We start from the raw sequence: 26,715 nt of genomic DNA, 5'->3' as shown, positions 1-26,715 counted from the left end.
CCCGAGGCGACGGTGCGGCGCGGGAGCGGGGCCGGGGCCGCCCGAGGGCCGGGGCTGGCGGCGGGCCCGGGCGGCGCGGGGGGCCCGGCCGCGGGGCAGCAGGAGGAGCAGGACGACGACGAGGAGGAGGAGGAGCAGCGCGGCCCGGGCGCGATGGACCAGTGCGTGACGGTGGAGCGGGAGCTGGAGAAGGTGCTGCAGAAGTTCTCGGGATACGGGCAGCTCTGCGAGCGCAGCCTGGAGGAGCTGATCCAGTACGCGGGAGGGCTGCGCAGGGAGATCCTGCAGACCGAGAGTACGTGGAGACCCCCCCGTACCCCCCTCTGCCGAGGGGACGCGGTCCCGCTCCTCCCTCCGGGAAGGGGAAGCCCAAAATTTGGGGCGTTGTGGGCTGGACACCCCTAAAAACTTCGGCCTTTGTGGGCTGGGAGCCCCCCTAAGGAGAGCGCTCGCTCCAGCGATCCCCCCACCCCGAGCGTTTTGTGCCGGCGCTCTTACCCTTAGCCCCGGAGATTTCGGGGCGTTGTTTACAGCGAACGTTTAAAAGGTGGGAGCAGGGGAAGTTTAGGTTGGATATCAGAAAAAGGTTTTTCACCCAGAGAGTGGCTGGGCATTGGAACAGGCTCCCCAGGGAAGCGGTCACGGCTCCAGCCTGGCAGTTCAGTGAGTGTTGGGACAATGCTCTCGGGCCCCTGGTGGGATTGTTGGGGCTGTCCTGGGCTGGGGCAGGAGCCGGACTCGATGGTTCTGGTGGGTCCCTTCCAGCTCAGCATATTCCACGATTCTGTGATCCTCCCGGGCCTCTCCTGCCCCGTGTGTGCTGCAGCACAGGTTTGTTTGTTCCTGGTCAGCAGGTCTGGCCTGACCCTGGTCAGTGTGTTCATGACCCTTTATTTTGGCTTACAAAGGGGTTGGTCACCCAGGGGGAATACAGAGGAAATACGGCAGAGTTGACCTGTTTGCTTTCCCCACTCGCCGCCCCCATTTCTTTTCTTTTCTTTTTTTGTCTCTCTTTTCCTGTGTCCCTGAGCTGTGTGTTGCTGGGTTTGGCGGTGTGCAGGGTAAAGCCGGGCTCAGCAGGATGTAAACAAGCCCTGGCTGTGTCACAGCTGATGCTGGGCACTTGCGAGGGCTGTAAACACAGCGCGTTGGAACCTTGCGAAATCCCGGCCGTGGAGGTGCTGCCGTGTTTATGGAGTGGGAGGGAATGGACAGGCAGCTCAAGTGATTTACTTCCATGCAGGAAGCAAGTGATGGGTCGGGGATTAAAAATAGGAACTTGCAGGCTCCTGAGACCAAACTTGGGAGCAACTGTGCTGCTGCTCTGCTTTTCTTTTTGTTTGGTTGGGGGAGAGAAAACGTGTTTGCCGTGGTGCTGTGCAAATATAGGTGCAGAGCTTGCTCAAAAGTGTGGAGAGCTGCAGGAACACAAGCACGGATGTGCTGGAGCTGCTCTGTGTGTGCCCAGGAGTTTCTATAGAGAGCAAACACAGAATTCCAATTGTGAGGGGTTTATTTGGGATGGAGTAAGGCTCGGTATTTTTGGCATTGTTTTGAACTGTGTTTCAGTAGCTGTTATTTGCCTGGAGAGCTGTGTGTGCCCTCATGCTTGTGTTGCTCTTTGTTGGCCTGTAAAGGTTTGACTGTGACATTCCTGTTGCAGCTCCAGAGCCTTTACTCTCTTTGTAATGAATTTAGAAGATTCTAGTGTATGATTCCTTCAGGATCCTTGTTGGGTTTGCCATCTAAGCTTGGATTAGCTGTTTTTGGCACTGTCCAATGAAGGCCTTGGACATAATTTCATCACTTACCAAGTGATGCTGTCCCAGAGAGCACATCCCAAATTGAGCTTTCTTTTAATAAGTGCTCTAGAGTGAAGCCAGTACATTGTTAGTGCACCCTCAGACATCTAGAGATTCTTCAAATTTGGTATCTTAGGGTGAGCTGGATTCATGGGGGCCAAAATTCTTACTATTTTCTTTTTTCTTTAACATGTTATTTGTAACTTTCTAAAAAGAACAGGTTTTTTCATCTTTTGTACACTATCTTGAGGATTTTTGAAAATAGATAGAATTTAAGGCAGCCAGACATTTTAATGTAGAAGTCTAATTCAGGGCTATGAACTGCAGAAACAGGCTCCTGGATGTAATTTCAAATGAAAAAAGAAAGAAATTAAAGCCTTCACTGCTGAAGAAGAAGTTAGGACAAGATCTGAGAGCAAAGATGTATGAAAAGACCTTAAATAGGCAGTGGATGAAAAAGGAAGTGGGTGGAGAAAGAGAAACTATTAAAAACTGCTTTAACCTCTAAACTGGTTTCCTTCTCCCCCCCACCACAGTGTATTATAATGTCTTGAGCTGATTTTATGTTAAAGCCTAAGGGCAGACCAGCCCTGTGCTCAGGCCTGTGAATGGGAAGACAAAGTTTGTTTTTCCTCTCTGTTCCCTTAATAAATCTGTCTTTCTGGAGTAGCCAAGGATTGCATTTTCTTGGATGGTGTAAGTGTGTCTGGCTGAGTAAACTTGGCATTGGACTCTGCTCTGTGCCCAGTGTTTGTGGGCCAATATATTTAATTTTTTGTTTTGAAAATTGACCACACACATCACAGAGAGAAGCTGTCACTCTGTTCTGTGAATCCTGAATTACCAGGAGGGATGGCTGCAGGCTTTTTCCTGCTGAGTTAGTGCAAGTAGCTAATAGATTGATTGGAGCTAAAAGAAAGGGGTGCAGAGGGGAAACCTACAGCTCTGATGACTTTTCCTTTGTAGACATTTTCATGGCTTTCCTGGAGTTGGGTTTCTGCTACAATGTCAGGGGCCAATAATTCACTTCTTTGCTTGGGGTAAAAGCAGGCACCCTTGTGGGTTGTTTGGGTTTTAGCTTAATGGCTTTCAGAAAGTGCATTTTAGCCTTTCTGTTTGTTTGTTGGAAGTATTTCCATTTTGCTTGTTGCATAATCTCTGGCTGGCCATTTTGCCATGGCAAAATTCATGAGACAGTTAAAGATCCTTCATGTTAGTTTAAGTGTTTGTCATACAAATGAAATAGCAACTAAGAAATAATGATTATTCTTGAAATAATTTTGGGACATGAACTTTTTGGAATAGCTGAGTGAAATTTTTTATTTTAATTTGGGATGCACAGAATCACTGAAGTGACTGTTTCAGTCCTATTACTCCTCACTCATCTGCTAGAAAAACAACCACACAGCCCCATTAGCCTTTTGCCCAGGAGATGATCCTTGGCTTTGTGGGACTGGAGGGAGAAAAAAGAATAGTAAAGCTTATTTTTGTTCTTAAAACCCATGGCTGCTGTAAAAATGCCCCAGCTGGGGCTTGTGGGGCTGGACAGGAGCTGTTTGCTGGTCAGAAAGGAGGTGGCTCAGTGTGACAGAGGGTGCAAGAAGGAAGGTGCCTAGAAAAAGTGACTGTGAAATTATTATCTACCCCCTATGATTGTTTTTTTTTCTGGATTCCCTTTGCTCTCTCCAGAAACTGGGCCCTTAACACGCTGCTGAAAACAAAGGTGTGTTAAAATAGGAAATCAAAAAGGAGCAAACTTAAAAAGTGAACATGTTTTCCATAAAAATCCTTCTTCTGAACAGATATTTTGGTGATTTTGTTTTTTCACATGAAGGTTTTGGGTCTGGAATATTAGGGAGATATTTCTGAGCTGCTCTCCACTTAAATTAGCCTTCCCATGCAGTGGAAGGCTGCTAAATCTGTGTCCTTAAAGGAAAAACTCTTCATGTAGAATGAACTTGGAGAAAAGAGAGACCTTCAGAGGTAAGACTGGAAGGGAGATTTTTCTTGTATTTTTAAATCAAAAGCGGGAAGAAAAGACTGGAGTAAAGCACCAAAAAATGTTTGGGTTTTTTTTTTTTTCCTGACTCAAGCTCTGAGTGATGTTTGAATCAAGGCACAAAGGGTGTAAGCTGTGAAGTGCTGTGATGTGGTCAGGGGCCTGTAAGCCTGTCCTGTTTATTATTTTCTTCACAGAATGGGTCATGCAGCAGTGAACCTGTTGGACATCAGCTAAGAAATGTCACTGTTTCTAGAGAATAAATCTCATAACAAGGTCCACAGGTCCTCCATGGACTGCTTCTCATCCATTGAGGGGAGTTGGAGACTGTTCAGAGCTACTGCCACACGTCAGGGAGCTGAAGCTTCATACAGCTCAAACAGAGTCCAGTAGCAGTGGGTGGCTTGTGGGGCAAGAATGAATTGGGCCATCTTAATCCACATTTTGCTTGCACCCTCATTTTGCTTGCATCCTGTTGAAGTTAAACATGATGTTCTCATGTACCTTTAGGGGCTGCCCAAAAGAAAACTGATCCTGTAGTAGCTTCAGTATCCTTCTGTTATGTCCTAAGAGATTTGTGAACTGGATGTAACTTTGAGATGTTTATTCATCTGCTGTGACTGAGACACATGAGACCTTTACATTAAATTTTTAAACTGTTGTTTAAAACTGTTGCTCAGTGTTACTGTGCACCCCACTGGATTCTTAATTCCACAGGAGAGTTTGCATACAGATGAATTCCTGTACACCTGCCTTCAGTTAAGCTGATCTTGCTTTGCAAATACTCTCATTTCTTTAATACCACTTTTTGTCTGTTTATGTTGTTGCATATTAAGATATTAAACTTTACCATTTGTTTGTAACAAAGTTAGTAACTTTCCTCTCTTTTGTCTAGATCAAGATGGGGACTTGTCGGGGACAATTTCGCTTGTTATGACTCAGTGTTGTAAAAGAATAAAAGACACAGTCCAAAAACTGGCCTCAGATCACAAAGACATTCACAGCAGTGTATCCCGAGTTGGAAAAGCCATTGATAAGGTATTTATTCTGTGCTTTGACTGCATTACCACATTATAGCACATGGGTGGTGTGTGCTCTGCTTTTAAAATTCAGATTTTTGCTCCAATTAATCTGAACTAAGTACTCTGTCAGCTGCAGAAGCAGAGGCAAGCCAGTGGGCAGCACAGTACTTGCTTTCAGAACTCATTGCAGACAGCCTATTCCTTCTGGGACAGCTCAAATCTCCTCATTTCTTACAGAACATACCCTGTAGATACTACAGGATATAGAAATAATTTTTGTTTTCTCAGTTTAGCAAAATGTTTTCTTCAATGTCTGTTTCAGTAAAAAATACTGTTGGTTTTTATATATGTATATATATAAATATATCTGGTTAATTATCAGTAGCAGGTAACTCTAAAGTGCCATTCTGCAGTGTCAGTGGCTGCCCCATCTCTGGAAGTGTTCAAGGTGACTTTGAATAATCTACTCCAATTGGAAGACCCTACCCATGGCAGGGAGTTGGAACAACCTAAAACATTCTGTAAGATTCTGTAAGACCAGAAAAAATTTTAAGAAAGGCATTTTGTACCTTTTTCAGGCATGTTACTGGATTTGAGAGCTTAATTTTATAGCAATGTTCTTAATGAGCAATAAGAGGAGATTCAGCATCTCAGTCTCTGTGCCTAAATAATAAGATAGGGCAACTTACCTTTGGTGCTTTACATATGAGACATCTGAATTTCAGTTTCAGCAATAACTGGGATATGAATATGAATAATACCTATTTTTGTAGGTATTAACAATTCTTTGAAATTATGCTCCAATGGTGCTACATGTATGGCCATGCTTTTCTCCCTCTCCCTTTATATAAAAATAGTTCTGTGTGCAGGGAGTCTGATACTTGCTCTTGTGGACATTTTGTAATAGCTTCACAGAATCTGACTCTGACAAGGTCTAAACATTTGTTCAGTACACAGCACTGATTTATCCTTTGAGAATCTCATTTAAACTTTGGTAGTAAGGATAATCTGCTAAAACATAATGTAACAATAATGTAATGAAGAAACAAAGTACATAATGCTGCATTATTAGGCAGAATGTCCACGGAATTTATATTTTTTTTGTTTGTATCTGACTGACCATTGTGAAGAGTTCAAACTTTTTACTAACAGCTTTAATCCACACGTCACTGTTATCCAAAGCTTAAGGATGCATCTGTCTCAAATCCTTGCTGCTGTATCTAAACCAATTAACTAGAGTAAAATTCCATCCCTATTACCAGCTTGAAGCCTGAAATAAATCTGTGTAATCTTGTCCTAAGTTTTTAAACTTTCCAATTCTGCTTTAGCAAGTGGACTCTGTACAAAAGCACTTCCAAGTTTAGCCATACTTTCTTCATTTAAATCCTCTGAGATAGAACAGCCCCAGGTTGTATGGAGAGGGTGTAAATGTTCAGTGGAAATTAGTGATGGCATTTCTTAAAAGCCAAAGAAAATGCTTGCAAGCATAATGAAGCTTAGGTTTGAATCTAATCTCCAAATTGCTGTTACAGTTGTCATGGGAATAGTTTTTCCAGTGTTGTGCCCTGCTGTTTTAAGTTTATGTAGTGTTTTTATTTGAAAATAATAGATGTAAATAAATAAATTTTTAAAAATTTCGAATATGTTGCTTGGTAAAATAGTAGAAGTGATCCCATTAATCTGCTCTGTTCCTGTTGAGTGTCAGAAGGGCTTTTTCAGTGAGTTCTTCAGAAATGAACTCAACTGGCTGTGTGCAGAGTGCTTGTTCCTCTGGATTTTCAGTCTCACTTATTGTCTGTGATGTTTGCATTAAAAAAATTAAAAACAGTGGGAACTGCACAAATCCCCACTTCTGCTTGTAATAAAGGATGTTGCTCTGTGAAGTTCAGAGCACAAGTTAGGATTGTATCCTTGAATGTGTCCTTGGTGGAATTTTTTTGATTAATTTTCTCCAACTGTAGTATCTTTTGGGCCCTACTTTAAAATATGCCCCAAAGTCTGGGCCTTTTTGTCAGATGAATATGTCAGAGGTTTAAATCCAGGTGAAATTTGGCATTTCCCTGAACTGTATAATGTGATGTAAATCTTCCATATGTTCCTATTTCAATTTCCCTGTGCTGCTGCAAAATACACTTGGAACCTGCCAGCAAAATCCTTGTTGGCACCAGAGTCCCAAACTGGAATTGCTCTCCTCCATCCCTTCACCATAATATACTTAAGCTTAAACCAGTAGAAGTAATTAAGTGTAATTGATGTAGTGAATTGATTCTCAACACATTCTGATCAAAATATTGCTGTTTCCAAAATAAAACAGTCACTGGAATTTAAGAAAGCACACACAGCTCTTGCCTTGATTCGTGAGACTGGAGTTTTGTTTCTGTCACATGTAAGTCTTCACTTATTTTACAAACAGATTAACATCTCCAAAACACTGCTTATGATCTTAGTAACTGTGCCTGCTCAGGCACAGATAAATGGCCTGGTTTGACATTGGGAAACATGCTAATACTGGTCCCCATTTCATGTGCCTCAGCCAATGGCAGCTGCTGTTGCATGTAGAATCAATACACTTGCTGTTTAGCAAGTTTGGATTGTGAAAGAACTTGCTGTATCATCTGCCAGTGGCAATTTCAGGTTAAATTTCTTTTTTTTTTTTTCCATATTGGGACAGGATTATACCTACATAAAAAGTTCTTTGGTCAGTTTTTAAGTTATTGTAGTTGTTGCTTGTGAACTTGGATGGGCCCTGGACTTGGCTGCCTGCAGAGTTCACTCTGAAAACTCTAAAAAACCCTTAGAGCAAAATGAAGTTTAAATTTGTGATAAAATACTTTAAAGTCTGAAATGCCAGAGCTTTGTGTGTTGCTTGGAAAGTTTATCTAATAAGCTAAACCTTTTTCCATGGCAGTCCTATGTGGATTGCATGCTTCTGATCCATGAGAGGCCACTCTTTCTTCCAAAGAGCATTTTCTCCTTTGAAAGGAAACATTTCCATCCAGTTTTTTCTGTGTTGTACTGGCAATTGCTCTGCTTCCAGAACTCATCATTGTTCAGCAAGTTATCAGGTAGCTCATTCATCAGCATCCCTTAAATCAATCACTCTTCTGGAATGATTTGAATTCATCTCAAAGCATGTAAATGTTATCCCTCTAGGAGCAATCTGTCTGAGTAGTGGTTAAATGCCTTCATTTAGAAAAGTAAATGGAATGAAGGGTAGTTCCTTCCATTTCCCCTCTGAATTTTGTATCTGTTACATGGCCAACTTTTTAATCCAGTCTTTGTTTTTGGAAAGCAAACTTTTGTCTAATTTAGTGTTCATTTTGTGTAAAAACTTGTGTTTGAACACACTAAAAACCTTCACTGTGCATCATTTAATTGTATTGCCGTGAAGAATGGGGCTACATAAATACATGGTCTTCACAAGTTGAGCTTTATGTGTAAACAGATTGACCAGAGAAGATAAACAAATGTTTTATTTGTATTTTGGGTGAGAATTCAGAAGGGAGGAATGCACAAAGTAATCTCAGCTGAGTAACCCAGGAATAAAACTGTCCTTAATCATCATCTTTCTTCATATCCTGTTGTTATCAATAACATCAATATCCTGTTGTTATCAATAACATGGAGGGTTGTATGTTGGTTAAAAAGGTTCATCTTGTGTTTGTGAGCATCTTGAAGTCATCATGTTCTAGCAGTTATTTCTAATGATATCATTGGTACATTGGTGTATTTAGCACATAATACTGTACATTTGGCCCTAGGCTTGCTAATTAAGCTTTTAAGAAAGATGTGTTCCTTAGGAATATTAACTGACACATTGGTTATTTTGTGTTTTTCGGGTTTTAAGCTTTCTAGAGTTTTTAACTTACAGAAATTCTTTTGACTTTTGAAATCTTATTCAACCCCACATGCTGTCAGTTAGCATACTGTTAGCATTTACAAAACAAAACTGAGGGTTGCAGTCACCAGCAGATCCTGCATGTGTGACAGTTGTGAAATATATAAGCTACAGGCAAGTGGTAATTTTTTTTGACATGTGGCAGTCACTCACCCTAATCTGTGCAGTCAGTTCCTGAAGCTCCTCGGGACCCAGAGGAGGCAAAGCTGTACAATCACATATAATACAGACCTCAGAATATTTAAAACAAACTAAAAAAAATAAATTATTGGAATGAGAACCTGGTCAAGACTGGGCTGGTCAGAGAATGAGATCCTCATGTTGAATGATGAGACTTGATAAGATCTAATGGTGGGGCTTTGTAAAGATTCACAAAGCTGGTAGGTTTGCTGTTTCAGAAGAAAATGAGCATTTTGTGAGAGCACTGAGCTAATTAGTTCCACCATCTCTGCCCCCAAGCAGTGAGAATGATGTGATAATGTTTGAAGCATAGGTGCAGCTTTACTGTTGGTAACTGTCCAGAAGATAGAGTTTCTGCTTAGGGGGTTGTATCATTGCTAGGACCTGGAATTGCATGAATAATAAGTTATAGTCAATTATTTTTAGATTAATGATGATCTCCACCCTGGAAGCTAGTAACAGAAACAAGCTTGTGCATTCTGAATCCTGCCTCATATCCTTTAGTGCTTTGTTAATGAATTTGTGTTACCTACTGGTGGTGGTTGGACACTGAGAGCAGAGTCAACAATGGTGGTGAACCATAAGGACTTGAATGGCTGGCACAAATAAGAACAGGATTATTTAATCTTCAGGATGCTTAAATTTTTCAAGATATGCCTTAGAGGTGAACAGCATGACAAGGAGCTTACAGGTTAAGACACCCAAGTGAAAATGTTATTAAATGTGAGACATGAATCAATGGCAATAATTTAAATACTCACCTTGCTCCACTGTCTCAGAAAGATGGAAAAGTCAGTTTGCTAGGCTAAGGTTAATGTTTTACTGAAGTTTGCTGAGAGCCCTGAGGGAAGCAGTGGCTTTGGAGCTGTGTGTTCTGGGATGAAAAGGCTGCCCCTTTTTCATGATGACACAGAGCAGCATCAAAGGGGACGTGGAGGTGCTGATGAAGGAAATTAGTAAGTGGTGAGTAACAGGAAGGTGCAGTGTGAAGCTGGGGAGATAGCTGGTGCCAGCTGGGTGTTATCTGCCCTGCCTGCTGTGACACAAGCCTGTGTTTGTGTGAGGCTGGTGTTCCCATGTTGTGCAGGGCTGTGGATCCCCACACAGCCACAGCTGAAGCACTGCTCTTTCCACTGAACTTCTGATTCCTGAAGCTCCTTCTTGGGAGAGAGCTGAAGTCATCAGTGCACTGACTTCTAGACTCTTTATTTTGCAAGAGGCTTGTTTTAAGCAGTGGGTGAGGATTTTTATTAAAATCAATCTGCTTGCCCTGATCATAAAACATGCTAGCAGTTCAAAATCCTGGTTTATATCTTGGATTAGAATAAATGTTGCTCCCCTGCTGCCAAGAGGCAAAGTGCCAAGCAGTGCCAAGTGTTACTGAGGAGTCAGTGACAATCTCTTCAGTTATTCCTGGAATATATCTGTAGGCCACTGGCCTAAAAATACATGGCACTGGGATCATCTGGGTTAGATCTGAAAAAGATCTCTTGGGTCTTCAAAGTTCATCCTGTTGTTGGGATGTTGGTGTCATCAGAGATTTGGATTTCATTGTTTGGGTGTGGGGAGAAGTGACTTTTTGCTTTTTCAGCATTGCTTACACCCCAGATATATAAAAAATCCTTGAGTTAAAGCTTTTGCTTTCAGTTTGGTGTGCTGTACTGACAGAGATGCATTGATTACTCTATCTTGATTCTATATAGGTGATTTTGTTTTCTGTTCTCTAAACATTTTCAGTTTTCACATATGGAAAAAGCCATTTCTGCAGATAGTTTCTTCAGAAATGCATCATGGGCTGGAAATCTAGTTAACTAGATTTCTAACTTTCTAGCTAGACTTGTAATTTGTTGGTGTAATTCCTTGTAATGGATAATATTCAGACTTGAAACAAGCAAGCTAAAAGATTTCTTCTTCTTCCTAAACAGGAGGTAATGAAGGAAGCAACCATATATTTATTTCACTTTGGAGATAATTGAGGGCCAACTGAGTAATAGGCAGAAGGCATCAGGGTGGAGCCACAGGTGCACTGCATAATTAAAGAAAAATGATGTGGGGTGATTTATTCCAGCCTATTAACTGTTAATTTGTGTGTTTCAGAATTTTGACTCGGACATCAGCAGCGTGGGGATAGATGGGTGCTGGCAGGCTGACAGCCAGAGGATCCTCAATGAGGTGATGGTGGAGCACTTCTTCAGGCAGGGAATGCTGGATGTAGCTGAGGAACTTTGTCAGGTAACAACAAGTGTGGATGTTGAAGGTTATCCACTGAGGAGAGTGAAGCTTTGTCAGCTTCCTCATTTGAGTGTTTCAGGTGAATATTTAAACTATCTGATAACCCATTGTTTTTCATCCTTTAACTAAAAAGTGCCTCTTTTTTTCTTTTCTTTACAGGAATCTGGTCTATCAATAGATCAAAGTCAAAAAGAACCATTTGTGGAGTTAAATCGAATATTGGAAGCATTAAAAGTTAGAGTTTTGAGACCTGCACTAGAGTGAGTCTACTCATTTTTTTCCTGATTAAAAAAAAAAAAAAAAAAAAACAAAACCAAAACCTTTTAAAAGTTCTTTAGTGTTTCACTTTCAATACTCTCTTTGGTATATTCTAATGTGTCCCTCCTTGTCCTTTGAGAGGGGCAGTTACTGAGTGGATCTTTCCTTTTCCATCCCATGTCACTCCCCATGGGAAGTGATTAAGATTCTCTTTCTTAGATTAAGAATTCACTTTAATTACTTGTGGTACTGCTTTAAGGAAGAAACATCACTTGGAGGAAGTGTTGTTAGCCAGTGCTTGACCTTCTACTGGATCATTAGTGAACCTTATTTTAAGAGGTTCCATTGTGAAGGATTCTAGGACTTATTAAAGGTGTTGGGTACCATGAAGCCTTTGGGGTGAGCAGAACTTGACTTGGCATCAAAGTTCTCACTTTTCCTCCAGTCACCCTCCCTTTCCAGAGAAGGGACCAGAGGGTGGGAAGAGCCTGGGGCTGACAGTGGCACTTGTTAATGAGATTCCTCCTGAAGAAAATAATGAGAAACTCCCTGAAGTCCCCTGATTTTTTTTTTAACTTTTCTAAGCTTAGGTTGGTCTCAAAAGGAAGAAAAAAAATCATAACACAAAAAAACCCCAACCCAACAAAACAGCCTAATCAACTTTAAATTGACCTTTTAAAAATAAAAACAGTGAAACTAAAACAAATTCAAAATTTGTCTTTCATTCCATAAATCATATACCTGAGATAAAATTTTTGCATTGTTCAGTTAAATACATTTTCATATTGACAACATTTTCTTTTCCCTTTTACATGAACCAACATAGGGTGTCAGTTGAGCACACACTGGCATCTAAACTAAGTGCAGGGACACTCTGATATTCAAAGCCTGATGTTCATTGACTAAATCCTGGGTAATGCCTCTGGGTCATGCAAAGTTTGACCTAAATAGTTGGTCTTTGAATCTAATTACACAGGTGGAAAGCTGGGGTGGTTTATTGCTGTTGAATTGGCTAATTGAAGGGAAGCAACAATGATATTACAACTGAAACAAGATTTACTGTCAGCTACACCACATATATCTTGTAGTTCAAATAATAACAGAGCTGTTGTGAAGGATAATCCCTGAGGAACAGTAACTTGCTGTTATGACTGTTCCCTTGAAATCTCTAAATTCATTTCAGCTCCAATTTGCAGTGCTTTAGGCCTTACTCATTGCTGCTGAGTTGTATCATGTAGTTTCTGCAATGTGTTAAATATTTTTCAAACAAAGGAGAAGGCATGGTTGTCCCTCAAAGGAATTTTTATTTTCCAGCTGAATGGGCAGACAATAGGGTGTATTGTCAGCACAGTTTGTGTGTTGGTCTCCCCCTCTCCCTGTCTTATTTCTGTGTATAATGTTTATTCTGTTTAAACTGGACAGTGCAAAAGCTGTCTGCCTCTCTTGGCTGCTGCTGGGCACAGAGGAGCCTTATTTGTAGTGGTGCTGCTGATGTAAAAACCATGGCTTTTGGGGAGGATGATCAACATGTGACAAAATGCCATGGTTTGAACTCTCTGGTTGAGGAGGTAACCAGTTATTCCAGAGAACTGCTGATGCTTGTGAAGGTATTTCCCTTTTGTTTCCTGGCAGACACAAGTGTTCAGGAGGAGGGATAAGAAACCACTGCTGTGTGAATGGCCTCCCTATGACAGAGAGAGAAAGTGGCATTGTGCTCCTTGGGCTAAAATTGGCATCAGTGAATAAAGCTTCAGCATCAAGCAGCCCCAGACTGGCCCACTGCAGGGTCAGGCTGCTGACAGTGGTGTTGAAGCAAAGTGTCACACAAGGATGATTAATTACAGCCTCCTGAACCAGGAAGTGGAGCATAGCAGGTTTTATCCATGCAAAATTGTGAAAAGCTGGGATTAAAAGGCAACCAGTCTCTCTGGCTCTGCCAGCACTCTCTGCTTGTGCTCAACTTCACTCAGTGCTGGAAACAAAACAAACACAGGTGGCTCCTGGTCACTGCCATGGGAAGGGAGTTGTCAGGTTAATGACTTTTCAAAAAGACTTTCAAAGCCATGCTGAGGTGATGGAAATTAGTATTTCTGTCTCAAAAAGAAAAAAATAGCCTAACCATATTTGTGATCCAGATTTTCTTTCTAATACAAATTTCAACACTTAAAAATATGACATTTCAGGTTTGAATAGAATGTGACTGACCATAACTTTTTTGTTTTCTCTTGTGGGGTGTGGAAGTTGACTTTTGTAGAGTCCTAGTGTGGCCTTGCAGTCTGAGCTCTGTTATCTCCTTTATGCCTGCAAGATCCCATTAATTTGCAGTGACTTTGACTGTAGTTTGGTGATGGGAAGGGAAATTCAATTATTTTTCAGTGTGCATTCTGGCCCTTCAGAGCCCAGGTTGGGCCCCATTTGAGGTCTTGGTGGAAAGGACTTGAAAGTTCAAAGCTTTGGCTGTAATTTGGAAAAGAGGTGCTCTCAAACAGCAAGATGTACAGGTCCTGGTATTTGCTGGATCCTTGGGGTATGATTTAAATGTAATTTAATCTGTAGTAGGCTTTGTTAAATTAATTTTAACATCTAAATCCCACGTGGGAGCTGAAGAGAGTCCTATGTACCCATGGTTTGCAAAGTATAGTGTAAACTTTAAAAAAAATTTAGATGGATTTGAGTCTCAGAAGTGAAAACACTGAGTGTCATTTTGAGAAGAGGTAGGAAGGCAGGTGATTACAAATAATTTTGGACAGTTGCAGAGAATATGCAGGTTGAGTGTTTTAAACCTCCCTTGCTGGCTTTTTGTTTTCCTGTTGGAAATAGGAACAGCATGTCCCAGACTGAGCACCTCAGGCCTTGCCTCTGTGCTTGCTTTCTTTTGATACAAATCTGTGCTGCCACTCAAAGACCTAAAAATGGAAAGCCTGCCTAAAAGCTAATTTGGAAAAATAGACTCAACCTCAGCAAGATGAAGTACTCTGTCATGTGGGTGCAAATATTGGCAGGGAGAGGATGGAGGCTCTTTGGATGCAATAGAGATTAATATCTCATTGATGGCACTGTGGACTAGTCTTACTGTTTATTTATAATATTTTTTTGGCCTTCATCTGCTTATTAGTCCATAGTTTTAACTTCATTCTCTTGTTTTTGTAGCTGGAATTGAATTTCCTGCCATAATACCCTGTTTAAACTGTGCAGTGATCTTAAAAATACAATTAAACCCCTACTCCCCCCCCCCCAAACTTACAAAACCACCCCAAAACCCACTCAACACCCATGGTTAGTGAGTGTGCTCTTCACTCCTTCCTGGTGGAGATTCAGGAAAATCTGAAGCTGCCTGAAACTGGGAACAGTAGGGCTTGTTCTTAGTTCAAAGGCTCCATTTTTCACTGTTTCCTAGTGAAAAGTTACTGTGTTTTTACAAAGCCTTGCCAGTGAAGTCAGACTCCTGATACTTCCACCACAACAATTTGAAAGTGGATACTTGCTCATTAATGCTACATCCTAATGCAAAAGGCTGATGTGGTTTGAAAGCCTTCCCAATACAGTAAGAATGCTTAATTTTCTCATTTTAGTATTGATTGAAAAGAAGCCTCACATACCCTATTTGTTTTTTTTTTTAAGGAGCACAGACTTCCTCACTTCCTTGCTAAAAAGTGAAAAGCTTTTTGCTTAATAGGGCCCCCACAGTGAAAATAGCTGAACTAATTAACACTAATGAGAAACAGATGTATTGGAGAACATTGAAACTTGAGGTTCTTAAGAGAAAGATTGGATTGATTTAGACCTGACTAAACAGAATTAGAGGAAAAAAAAGACCAGCACCAAAAAAAAACTTCCAAAAAAAAACCAAGAAAGGGATGGATAAATTCTAAATATTAAAGAAAAACTTGTATAAAATGCTTTGAAAATTTCAGTTCATTTTACTCTATGTATGTTTAAAAATTCTTTCATGTTATTTAGGAGCCAAACATAAGTGTTGTCATGGTGAATGAGACACAGAAAATGAGAAATATTTTTATTGTCTAAGTTGAAAATAACACAGAAAGCAAAGTTTAAGCAGGGTAAAGCAGGATATTTAAACTGATTTCCCTTCCCCTACTGTGAGATCTTGATAATCTCTGTCTTTGAGGTCCCATAAATGCAATTTCCCTCTCCAGGGCAACAGATCCACACACAAACATAGTGGCTTGAACAACATGTTTGGTGAATGAGGATGTTGGGAAATGTTCTTGGTCAAACTTCTTGACATGCAGCTGAAGAACTGTCAGTAATTGTTAAGATTCAGAGTGCTATTAATTGAAATACAATAGACTTGAGCTATTTCTGCTTATATTGTGCCTAATTTAGTCTTGCCTTTCAGCCAGTGAATGTTGAATTTTGCAGTGCTTAACCTTTACAGCAGCACCAGAATTAACATTGTCCACATTTTGTGCACCTCCATTACTTATGAAGGGCCTTGCCATTTTCTGTGCTCTTAGAGGCTCTCAGAAGTTCAGGGAACAGTCACACTTTCCTTGAAATAGATGGTAGATAATAGATAATTGCAATGATTTCATGTGGTGTGGGCTGATACTTAATTACTCCCGTGTCAGGTCCCATTGTACCTCCTCTCTTGCAGGTGGGCAGTATCCAACAGAGAGATGCTCATGGCACAGAACAGTTCGTTGGAATTTAAACTGCACAGATTATATTTCATTAGTTTATTGATGGGTGGAACAGCAAATCAAAGAGAAGCACTTCAGTATGCGAAAAACTTCCAGCCATTCGCCCTAAACCATCAGAAAGGTAAACTTTTGGTCACATTAAAGGGATTTAAAGCATTGGGATATGGCACCTTGCAGTAAAACATAAATCATGTTCCAAATATGTTTTGCTCCATGATTTTCTGTTTGTTAAAAGCTGCTTCTTTTTGGATTTATCATGTAAAAGAAAAATCCTAACAATTAGAATTACCTTTTTTTTTTTTTTTTTTAAAGAAGGCTTAAAAAGAATATCTAAATGTTTGCACATTTTCTTAAATTTAAAGGTTTTGACTCTTTAAATAAAATGTAGATTGCATCTAGAATAGGCCTGCTGCCAGAGTAAAGTGCTAAAAATGCAGAGGAATGTTCTTGGAATAGTCATCTGCTATTTTCTGCTGCGTGGGGTAATACAAAGAGAAATTAAACTTTTGAAAAATGGAGAACATGTGAGTTAAATGAACCATCTCAAGCTGAATCCAACAAAGCCTATTTTTTAGGGTACTTTGTGTGCCACAAAGCTTAAAAAAAAAGTAAAACTGCTAGAAGCAAATTCCCAGGCAGCACACCCCGGCAACTCCCCAGCCAAAAAAATAGCAGGAATGGCTGTAACAGATTTTTGTGGAGGTGAGGATGTTCTTCCACGTGAAAGCTCCAGCTGGAGACACAATGTTTGGTTTGTTGCACAAACTGTGGTGTTGCTGCTCCCTCCCAGACATCCAGGTTCTGATGGGCAGCCTGGTGTACCTGCGGCAAGGCATCGAGAACTCCCCGTACGTTCACCTGCTGGATGCAAACCAGTGGGCTGACATCTGTGACATCTTCACAAGGGATGCCTGTGCTCTCCTGGGCCTCTCAGTTGAATCTCCTCTCAGTGTTAGGTATGCTGCTTTACTCTCTTGCTTTTTTTCAGAGCTTTTTTTTGGTTCCTGTTTCTTGTTGAGGACAAAAGAAATGACTTTTGAGTAGTCTCATCTAGCTTGCGTTAAATACAGAGTATAGTTGTAATTAACAAGATCTGGAGAGATTAAAAACCAGAGGTTCCTGTGTGCTGGGCTTTACCCTGTACCACTGCAGCTCTAGAGGAAGCATTCCTGGATGAAATTTATCATCCATAGTTTAGACATAACTGTGAAAGATGAGGATGGCAATTGGCCAGATATTCCCACAACAAATGTGACAACTGTCCCTGCTGTTCAGCTGAAAAATAACCCTGAAAATGTGGCCATGATTCTATCAGCATTTGATAATTTTGGTTTTTAATCCACACATTCTTCTTCTTAGAAGAATGCTTAACAGTTATGCTGTGGTTTCAGTTGCTAAAATTTCCAAATTGTCTGCTGGGTCTCTTTTGCAAAGAAGAAAGAGGCACTTTTAAGCTCAGTAGCTAATCTGACAAAATGCAAATCTGTAGGAGGCTGTTGGAAATATGAAGAAAACCCAACCTAATCTCCTTCTAGTTTTTTTGAAGATAAAACAGATTAGCTGCTATTTAGCCTTTGCATGTCAGTTCCCCCAGTACACTCCCCTGATGTTTTAGTTTTAATTCAAAATGTTATATGGAAAATAAATTATGTGTATCTTTCTAGGCTGGATTTGGTATTTAGCAGAAGCTTTACTTCCTCTTTTTTTTGTTTGTTTGTTTTGGCTTTATTTTTTCTTTTTACTGTTTCCATTCACTATTGTTAAACTTCTGTGCTTGATTTAGAGCTCTCACATTGTTAAGCCTTCTAGTTTTCCTGTTTGTACCTCAGTCACAAAATATAACAGAAACAACAAAGGGAACACTTCAGACAATAAACTCTAAAGTTCTACTTGGAGTGTTTTATAGGTATTTAGAGCTTAAATCTCTGGGTTTTGGCTTTCATCTTCCTCTTGTTTCATTCAAATAAATAGCAGTCCTTTAGATTTTCATTGCTCATGCACTGATGCTGCAATGCAGTTTTCAGATCAAATGGCCAAGAGATTTTTGGTGAAGTGGAAAATCCCTGTTACTGATGTTTGGTCTGGTTGGACATTTGCTGTGCTCCTGTTGTGGAATTGATTGTGCTGAAATGTGTTTACTGTAAGGTGGTATCAATGTTTGTGTCATAAACAAGACTGTTCTAAACTGGTGTGACCTTGGGAGTGCTGCAGATCCTTCAGGAATTAAACAAGCTTGAAGTGAAATCCCTGCTGTAAAATATTTTTGCTTTCTGGAATATGAGTAGCAGGCACTTTTTAAATGCTGATTGGCTTCTGCAATATTTATCTGATCCTGTACAGGCCTCATGGTCTGAGATATTATGTGGGGACAGTGGAAAAACTTGTGTTGTGGAGGTTGTGGATAGGGGTCTTGAAGGACTACAGGAATTTGAATTTACTTGGGTTTTTCATTCTGTAAGGGCTCTTCAGTGATGTTTTCACACAAATACTGTTTGTTAGACTTTTCACAGGGTTAACACAAGTTACACATTACACTCAGGGCTGAATTAACAAAAAAGCAAAGTGTAAGGGTTAAAATGGCCAGCTGGAGGTGAGAGGTAATTTTATATATATATATATATTTAGCTTAGGCAAGGGATCCACAGGTTTCACATAGAGAAAAGGCATAACTTATGTAAACAATAAAACTTGCACAAATAGTAAAATAATCTGCTAAACAAACAGAGCAGACTGGTAGCAAGTTCAAATCCTGTTTCTGTTGCTGGTGATTTCCAGCATTGTCATTAGACTTAAATCCATCAAATCATCTGTTAATTTGTGAAAACTGTGTCATACTTTATTTTGTAAAATACTGAAATATTTCCAAATAATGTGCTAAGTTCTTCTAGTGGGTAAATCCCAGAGGAGGATGAATTGTTTGTTGGGACACAGACTTTGGGCAGTTTTATACTGCTGTTCTTGTCACAGCAGGCCCTGTTTCTGTCCTTTCCTTACCTACCTGCTTTTTCTGCATTTGTTTTCTTGGTTTAAGGTGAAGGTGGAAAGACAAGTTTCTTTACATAGTAATTATGTGTAATTTAAGGATTATGGATTGTGTGTTCTTGTGGAAACACTTAGGTTGCATGTACTCCACCATAGCTGAGAGCAACCTCCTATATAAACTAGTGTGATGTCTTCTTCTTGTACAGCTCAAAATCAAAGTAGGTGGTAGAAGAAATCAATTAATTATGAATCTCAGAGGAGGGATTAACTGTTGTTTTCTGTCCAAAATGTAGTACCTGAGGGCCTCAGCCTAAAATACATGGAGAACTGATAACCTGCCTCAAAACTCTTGCTTGTCTGTATTTCTAAGGTCCCTCCAAGTATAAAAAGATGTAAATGAAAAAACACAAAAGCCTTGTATCCTAGTTAACCTTTAAAACAGAAGTGTGAAAAATGTTGGTTTCCTAACATGCACCTTCTATTAACATGTCCTTTTTCTGCAGTTTTTCAGCAGGTTGTGTAGCACTACCAGCTCTAATCAATATCAAGGCAGTTATTGAGCAGAGGCAGTGCACAGGGGTTTGGAACCAGAAGGATGAACTCCCGGTGAGTGGGTGCTGAGCTACCCCTGGGGCAGATTTCTAATGGCAAATGCTGGTTTCAGGTTTCTTTTTTTGCTGCATGTTATGGGATGTTTTACATGGCCACTGCCTCAAGCAGCTCTGGGGCTTGGGGTTCTCTGCTGCCCAGGGCCCTGGGGTCACAGACAGCCCCACACACCCAGACACTGACCCAACCAGCCACACAGGCTGCCCCAGACACAGCACTGCCCTCAGCAGCTCCCACACAGGACTCACCTAAAACACTGGTACAGACAGCCAGAATCCCTTCCTTCTCCTTGCCTTGAAATGATTGACATTCACCAGTGAAGCAGTGGTGAATCACCCACATTCACAGGCAAACAAGTGCTTGTGGATCCTCAATTCAGCATGGCCCTCCTAGCCCTTTACACCCTTTTCCTGCTGTTCCACAGCAGTGTCCTTCCTCCTGCAGTTTATACAGTTCTACTGATCCCCTTTCCTCAGAGACACTCAGGCTTAGATTTGTGTCTGTTGCAAAGTTCAGGTTTGGTTTCTTGATGATCTGTCAAGGTTGTTTCTTGTTATTATCTCAATTATTTTTGTCCATCAGCTTTTGCTTGTTGTTCCCCCTTCCATTTGTTATCCCCTTTTGCATTGAAAAGGTCTTTGATAAATGACCTTAAAGAAACTGGTGCTCTCACTTCTCACTTACCCAGAGATGTCTCTGTATAACTGGAAAGAAAATGGATTCCACAGAGAAACATTAACTTCCCCTAGCTAGGCTTGAGCTCAGTCCAGGGCTTGCTTTGCAGTGGCTCTTTATCAGGCAGACAGGAGATGAAAGAATTAGTGCTGCATCTGGGGACAGGGGAATTGGGACCCAGTGCATTATGCTTCCAGCACATCTCATTTATATCAGCTGAAATGAAGTTCAGTTGTTATGAAACCCCAGTTTCCCTTTATAGCTCTTACCAAGTGTGTGCAGCTCTCCAGTGACCTGCTCCTGATTTGGAAAGGAAACTTATTTAGTGCAAACTGGGCGTGAACTGAGTTAGCCTCTTTGACTGCAGCTGGAAGAGATTCATTTATAGAGTAAGGATGAGTGCTGAGTTTTCTCCCAGCTGTGTTTTCTGTAATGCTGAGAGTGTAACCTCAGAGTGTGACAGATTCCTGCCTTGCTGTCCAGCCAGGAATGAATAGCTAGGGAGCATTTGGAAAAGGTTTGCTGTCTGAAGCAAATTGGTTAATAATGCACGTGTGTCTCCTTGCATTTTCTGAACTGAAGGGTCTCTAGTGTACTCTACTAAGGCAGTATGGGGGTGGGAAACCTTATATTCATTGTGCAAAGACAGATTAAGTAGCATGAAAAGGTCACATTGTCAGATTTTGTTGAAGGTTAAACCTTTGAACAGAGGACTGCTCAGAGCAAGTGCTTTAGGTACACACAGTGTGATTTTTGTAGTTGTCAGTTAATTACTGAAGTCACAAACCTGTTATTCTCTGTTACATGTCCCTTTCTGAAATAATGTTTGTCCTCATGGAAAGAGTTGTGCTGCACAAGTATCTTCTGTGTTGGTACTGAAAATTAGTGATTGTGATATACTTTATTATTCACATGACATGTAGCTGTTGGCAGAGCCTTTCAAGAAGCTGTAAAACATTAATATAGTCAATCCAAGGGTTTTTTCTTTTTTAATTTCCCATAAAATGAAATCTATAAACTACTTTTTATTTCCAGAAAATGTTGTTGGGTCACCAGCACAGTTTTCCTGCCAGGGCATAGATCTGCAACAAATTTGCACTTGTACCTTGGAAGAATATGCTGTTTTGTTGTTATTCCCCATCTCCAATATAAATCACCATTTTAAAATTAAGTATTTTTGGTTGGGAAATTGTCAGGCATCCACACAATGGATTTTATTACTTTCACAGCTGAATTTTGTGAAATCTATTAAGTAAGGGCCATGACCTAAGGGGATAATTATCTGGAAATGTAATTTCCCAAGATAAATTTCTGTGTTACTTTCTTTCACAGATTGAAGTGGACCTTGGTAAAAAGTGCTGGTATCATTCAATATTTGCCTGTCCCATTCTTCGTCAGCAAACAACAGATAATAATCCACCTATGAAATTAGTCTGTGGTCATATTATATCCAGAGATGCTTTGAATAAAATGTTTAATGGCAGCAAGTAAGTACCATTCTTTTATTTCAAACAACATACAGACAAGGACACATCTTAAGACTAGAATAGTGTATTTTGGGAAAACTGAGGCCATAATTATGTGATAGGTGGAAGCTGGTTAATCTTGGAGAATGGCTTGAGAGCTGGATAAGCTGGGTTGATGCACTGGAGAAAAGCATAATAAACCCTCTGATGTTGTTGGAAGTGAGCTTGAATGAAGGAGTGCAGTGAGCAGAGTAATTTTTCATGTTGTAACCACCATTGTGTTGTCTTAAATTCAAACTGGAAGGCTTTACACACACAGTTTTTCCTTGGGAGCAAGGTTAGTAATGCATGAAAAATCTCTTTAAAAACAAAATAAAACCTCTGGGGGAAATATGGCTTAGTAATTGAGCAAGGAGAAGAATTATAACTGTGGAAATACTCCTCTTAGATATCTGTGGGGTGCTTCAGGCTTTTGGGAAGCAGGAAATGGGAGAGAGAAATCTATACAGATTTTCTTGAGGAAGAACAGTGGTTATTTGCATTGAATATATACAGCTTCTTTGGAGGCTGTCAGCTTAATTTAGAGCTGTAAGTCATTCTGGGAAATCAGTGTGAAAATAAGTGAGGCTATGAATGGAAATGTCAAGTGATGTTTGCATTCTGTTGCCTGTTAGAAAAGCCTTAAGGGATGCCTTTGTGGGTGACTTTAGCCATTTTAAGCAGTAAACTTGGTGCTACATCATTCCTGTCCCTGATCACTCATTCCTGGTGCTTTCATTGATCACTTTTACTGACAGCACAGCTCTGACAATATTAACTCTGGAGGGGTGGGTGGGGGGAAGAAGGTAAAATGCCCAAACATATAAGATGGGGGCAAAATGGGTCAATGCTTCTAAAAAGAATTGATTTCTTCAAAAAGAAGAAATATTGTAGGTAGGTGGGATTGTATGAGTGGAGACCAGGCTGACCTTTCAGTCATAGCCTGCAGGAGCTGATCTAAGTGGTTTGGAAAATCAGAGTATTTTGGGAACCAGACACTAAAATGAACTGGATATTGAGGAAAGCACAGTGAAAGCTACCAGCTGATTTAAAATTACTGCAGGGCCAGGCTGGATGGAGCTCCAGGCACCCTGGTCTAGTGGAAAATTTCCCTGCCCACGGCAGCAGGGTTGGAATGAGATGATCCTTAAGGTCCCTTCCAACCCAAACCATTCTGTGATTCTAAAATGCAACAAGCAAATCCAGAAGTAGAAATAATAACTACAGAGAAATTGCTCTTTATGATAATCTAATAATTCAGGGGTTTGTGAGTGAAAGGTGAGGCTATAACTAGAAGGAAAAGCATGGTAAGTTCTCTCTCAGGTAAAGGGACTTTTAGTGGAGGCAAGCAAAGTGTTGGGGCTTAAGAGTGCAGTTGTTTCCTGCTAGAGGGGGAAAACTCAACACCTCTAACGCTCTGTTGTCACACATTGCCCCAGTTCTAACACATTGTCTTTGTCCCCAGATTAAAATGCCCCTATTGTCCAATGGAACAGAGCCCTGGAGATGCCAAACAGATATTTTTCTGAAGAAAAGTTTGATTATGCAGTTTGTAAGTGACACTCTGGATTTCAGGTGCATTTCAGGAGAAATAAAACACTCTTGTTCCCTTTTATGCAGCAGACTGAGGACTCCTATGTTTGTATAAGCTAATGCTACAGAAACTTTGCCAACATTTAGTATATACATACCAAGTGGAAATGCTACAGAAATACTATTACCATAGGGCTTTACTATACTCTTGGTCTCCATACCTGATCAAGTAACTACACCAGCAGTTGTCATTCAATGCAGGTTTTTGTACTTAATTATATGGTGACTTTTTACTTTTTAAAAGCAGAAATTGATCACCCCCATTTGTTTAATATTCTTCCTGCTATTATTCTGTCATTTTATTGATAACTGTCATCTTAGAGAATGTTTGTGGACAAAGTTTTATTTCCTGTAATGTGTACATAATTAAAGGTAAATACTTCAGAAACAAAAGTTTGATAAATTGAAATAGTCGTTATAAAACTAATTTGTATTTTTTTTGCTGAAAATGCTTGATATATTCTGAGTTTTTCTTTCAAACATTTTTTCAACTTTTACATAGAATTCAAAGTAAATGTGCATATATATAAAGTATATAAAATATATAGCCCCAAGGGGCTACCTGTTGAAATCCATCACTGATTTCCAAGGGTGATGTGTGGCTAAACTACTATTGGGGCAGAGAGGGAATAGGAAATCCTGTTCCTCTGGATTCACAATTGAGAAGTGTTTGTGTAAGAGAACATTCAATAAATTCTGAAGTGGAAATGCTTTTAGTCAATGACATTTGCTCTCTGGCCTTTATAGTCATGTTCTTTGAACTTTGTATTCAGGATTAGGCTATAAATGTCATGTTGCTGTATAGTTTAATAGTCATTATAGTGTGCTATTTATAAACAGTTATCAAAACCAAATAAATTGTAGAAGTATTCATTGTTAAATGGGGGGAAAAGCATGTTCTGATGCAATCTACTGATCATGACTGCACTTGGCAGAACTGGGCCCTACATCATATATTAGGAGGTAGCAAGTTTTCTGTAGCTTGAGAACACTTTGCTTCTAGCCTTGTTTTTGTAGTAGAATATTACTGCCATTGCCACTTTCTCTGCTAAATTTGTCATATTGTTGACTAGGTAAATTTGTACTCATAAAGGAGACGTAGATCACGGCAGTTAAATCTTTTTTAGTGTGCATATATTTGTATTTATTGCACTGTCCTATAGTAGGGCAAGCAGCCATAAGGCATGCAAAGCTACATGTAAAATTATATTTCTGTATTGTGTAGTTAAAAAAACAACAACCAACCAACCCCAAGCTTGTCTGGTTGAACACTGACACACTGGTTGACTGCACTAGCACAATGCACTACAGAGAAGACCATCTTTGGGAAATCTACACCTTTTGAATCTGTCACCTGACTGGAGAGACTGAGTCGGACTCTTTTGGGATCAGTGACAATGGACAAACCTACAGAGACATTATAAATGAGGAGCGAGTCAAGGCACACAAATTTTAAACTTCAGATGTGTTTGATACATGTGAAAAAATACAGGTGTGTGATTTTCTGCAAAACTTAACATTGTATTCACACTGAGTTCCAAACAGCCGCGTTCCCAAGTGGTAAAATCAACAATAAACGGGTGAGGATATTATTTTCCATGTAGGTTTCCTAGTCTTGCTGAAATTGCTTTTAATATTTTCTTTTGACTGGAATTGCTTAATGCTTTTGGTCTATATGAAATGGCATATGAAGTAATTAACAACCCAACAAACCCCCACACAACCAGCCTGGAGTACGAGTGCTGCATCTTTCTCTGTTACACTGATGGTATTTTAGCACTGGTGTGAACACCACTAAATGTTGAGAGCTTAAAGCTCAGGGATGGAAAAGTTATTAAATGGAAATAGGGTACAGCTTCAGCTTGGTTATTGAATATCAAATAAATATCAAAACTAGTGCATGTTATGGATCCATAGCTAATTCAGAAACAGTTTTCACCAGATCATTGCCATTCTTTTTCGATCTGCCTGTACGTTGAATTAAAAATCTTGCAGTTGTGCAGCTCCACCAGCAGATGATGCTCATGGCTCAGTGCTGGGAGCATGCGTGCTCACCATAACCCAGGGCTGTGCTGGGCATTTGGGAAGCAGTTCTGTAGTTTGGGTGGCACAAATAATCCAGTTTGCCCTGTCAAGTGATGTGGGTTCTCTCCTGATACTGCCAGCTATGCTTCTAGCAACTGGAGAACATGCTTGCAGGGGAAAAGTGAATAAAACTGTGGCTTCCATACTTAAAGTATAGTTGGCATCTGGCATGTGTGCATTGTCCCTCATGGGCTGGAAATATCCACTGTAAAAAAAGTATTTTGAAGCTATGGTGGTATCTGAGATGTGACCAGATTGTGAAGCCTTGAACTAGTCCCTGGAGATGCCCTGTGTGTCCCAAGTGCCTTTTAGAGCTGCAGGTTGTGAGTAAAGACACTCAGTGTGCTTGCATCTGTATCCAGATCACCCTGTCACTCCTTGCACTGTGCTGGGCTTGCAGCTGGTGCTTCTCTTTGCAAACTGCCAGAACAGTAGCTGTGAGCAAGTGAACCCATTAGTGGTGTGGATGGCCATCAAGTCAAGAATTTTTTAACCATGCTTTTATAAAGTTTAACTTATGGGTGCTCTGAAAGTAATGGATGTTTATAAACCTGATTTTCATCACAACAGCTTGTTCATGGTGTCAGTTCAACATCTATTAATAGACTTGAATTTAAATTTTTGTAAATGCCTTAAATAGGAAATGTATTGCAATGTGTTCTTGTGGTGTTTCAGGTCTGACTTTTGTTATAAAGCATGATCAAAACTTCAAAAGAGTAGGAAAGGAAAGTAGCATATAGCCTTTTTAAACTTCAAAGGAATTGTTCATTTTTGGTTGTCATTTACACAAAGTTCCTGTCCTCACCTCCTGTTAGTACTCTGGAGGTTCGTCTGCTCTCTGAAGTATTTTTTGATTATGTATTTTCCTGCTGTGACCTCAGCACTGCACATTGCAACTAGGCATGGGTGAATTTAAATCTTCCCTCCTAAAAGCAGTGTTCCTCTATGGAAACACTTGATTTCAGTCTCCTCTCTGTGATGTTAATTAACATGTGGAGAAGCTGAAGTGGATTTGTGTGTTACCAGTAATGAGTCAGAGCTTCTGATCTCTGTTAGCTTAGACCTGTCTCAGTCCTGTTGCTTTGAATCTTTCTTCTTCACACTTTACAGGATGACTGCTGCTAAAATTCATGGTTGAAGTTGCTTATCACTTGGAGCCAATTTGCCAAGTTAAAGGCAGTAAGTTTGGGTTAGATTTTCATTGCAGGGTT

General features: G+C 40.2%; 1 protein-coding gene across 1 annotated transcript; it reads left to right on the top strand.

The window, feature by feature from the left end:
• RMND5A (required for meiotic nuclear division 5 homolog A) lies at window positions 1–25,018 on the top strand. Its single transcript, XM_079306069.1, has 9 exons — window positions 1–295; window positions 4,697–4,839; window positions 10,999–11,133; window positions 11,293–11,393; window positions 16,010–16,176; window positions 16,846–17,011; window positions 19,541–19,643; window positions 21,654–21,808; window positions 23,292–25,018. Exons 1-9 carry the CDS (start codon window positions 154–156, stop codon window positions 23,353–23,355), a joined length of 1,176 nt encoding a protein of 391 aa, XP_079162195.1. The 5' UTR covers window positions 1–153; the 3' UTR covers window positions 23,356–25,018.
• Window positions 25,019–26,715: the final 1,697 nt, after the last annotated feature.

The sequence above is a fragment of the Erithacus rubecula genome, assembly GCF_903797595.1.
Source record: "Erithacus rubecula genome assembly, chromosome: 5".
In the NCBI taxonomy this organism is placed as follows: domain Eukaryota; kingdom Metazoa; phylum Chordata; class Aves; order Passeriformes; family Muscicapidae; genus Erithacus; species Erithacus rubecula.
Note: the sequence above shows the minus strand (reverse complement) of the source record. Positions and strands in the feature narration are given on the sequence as shown.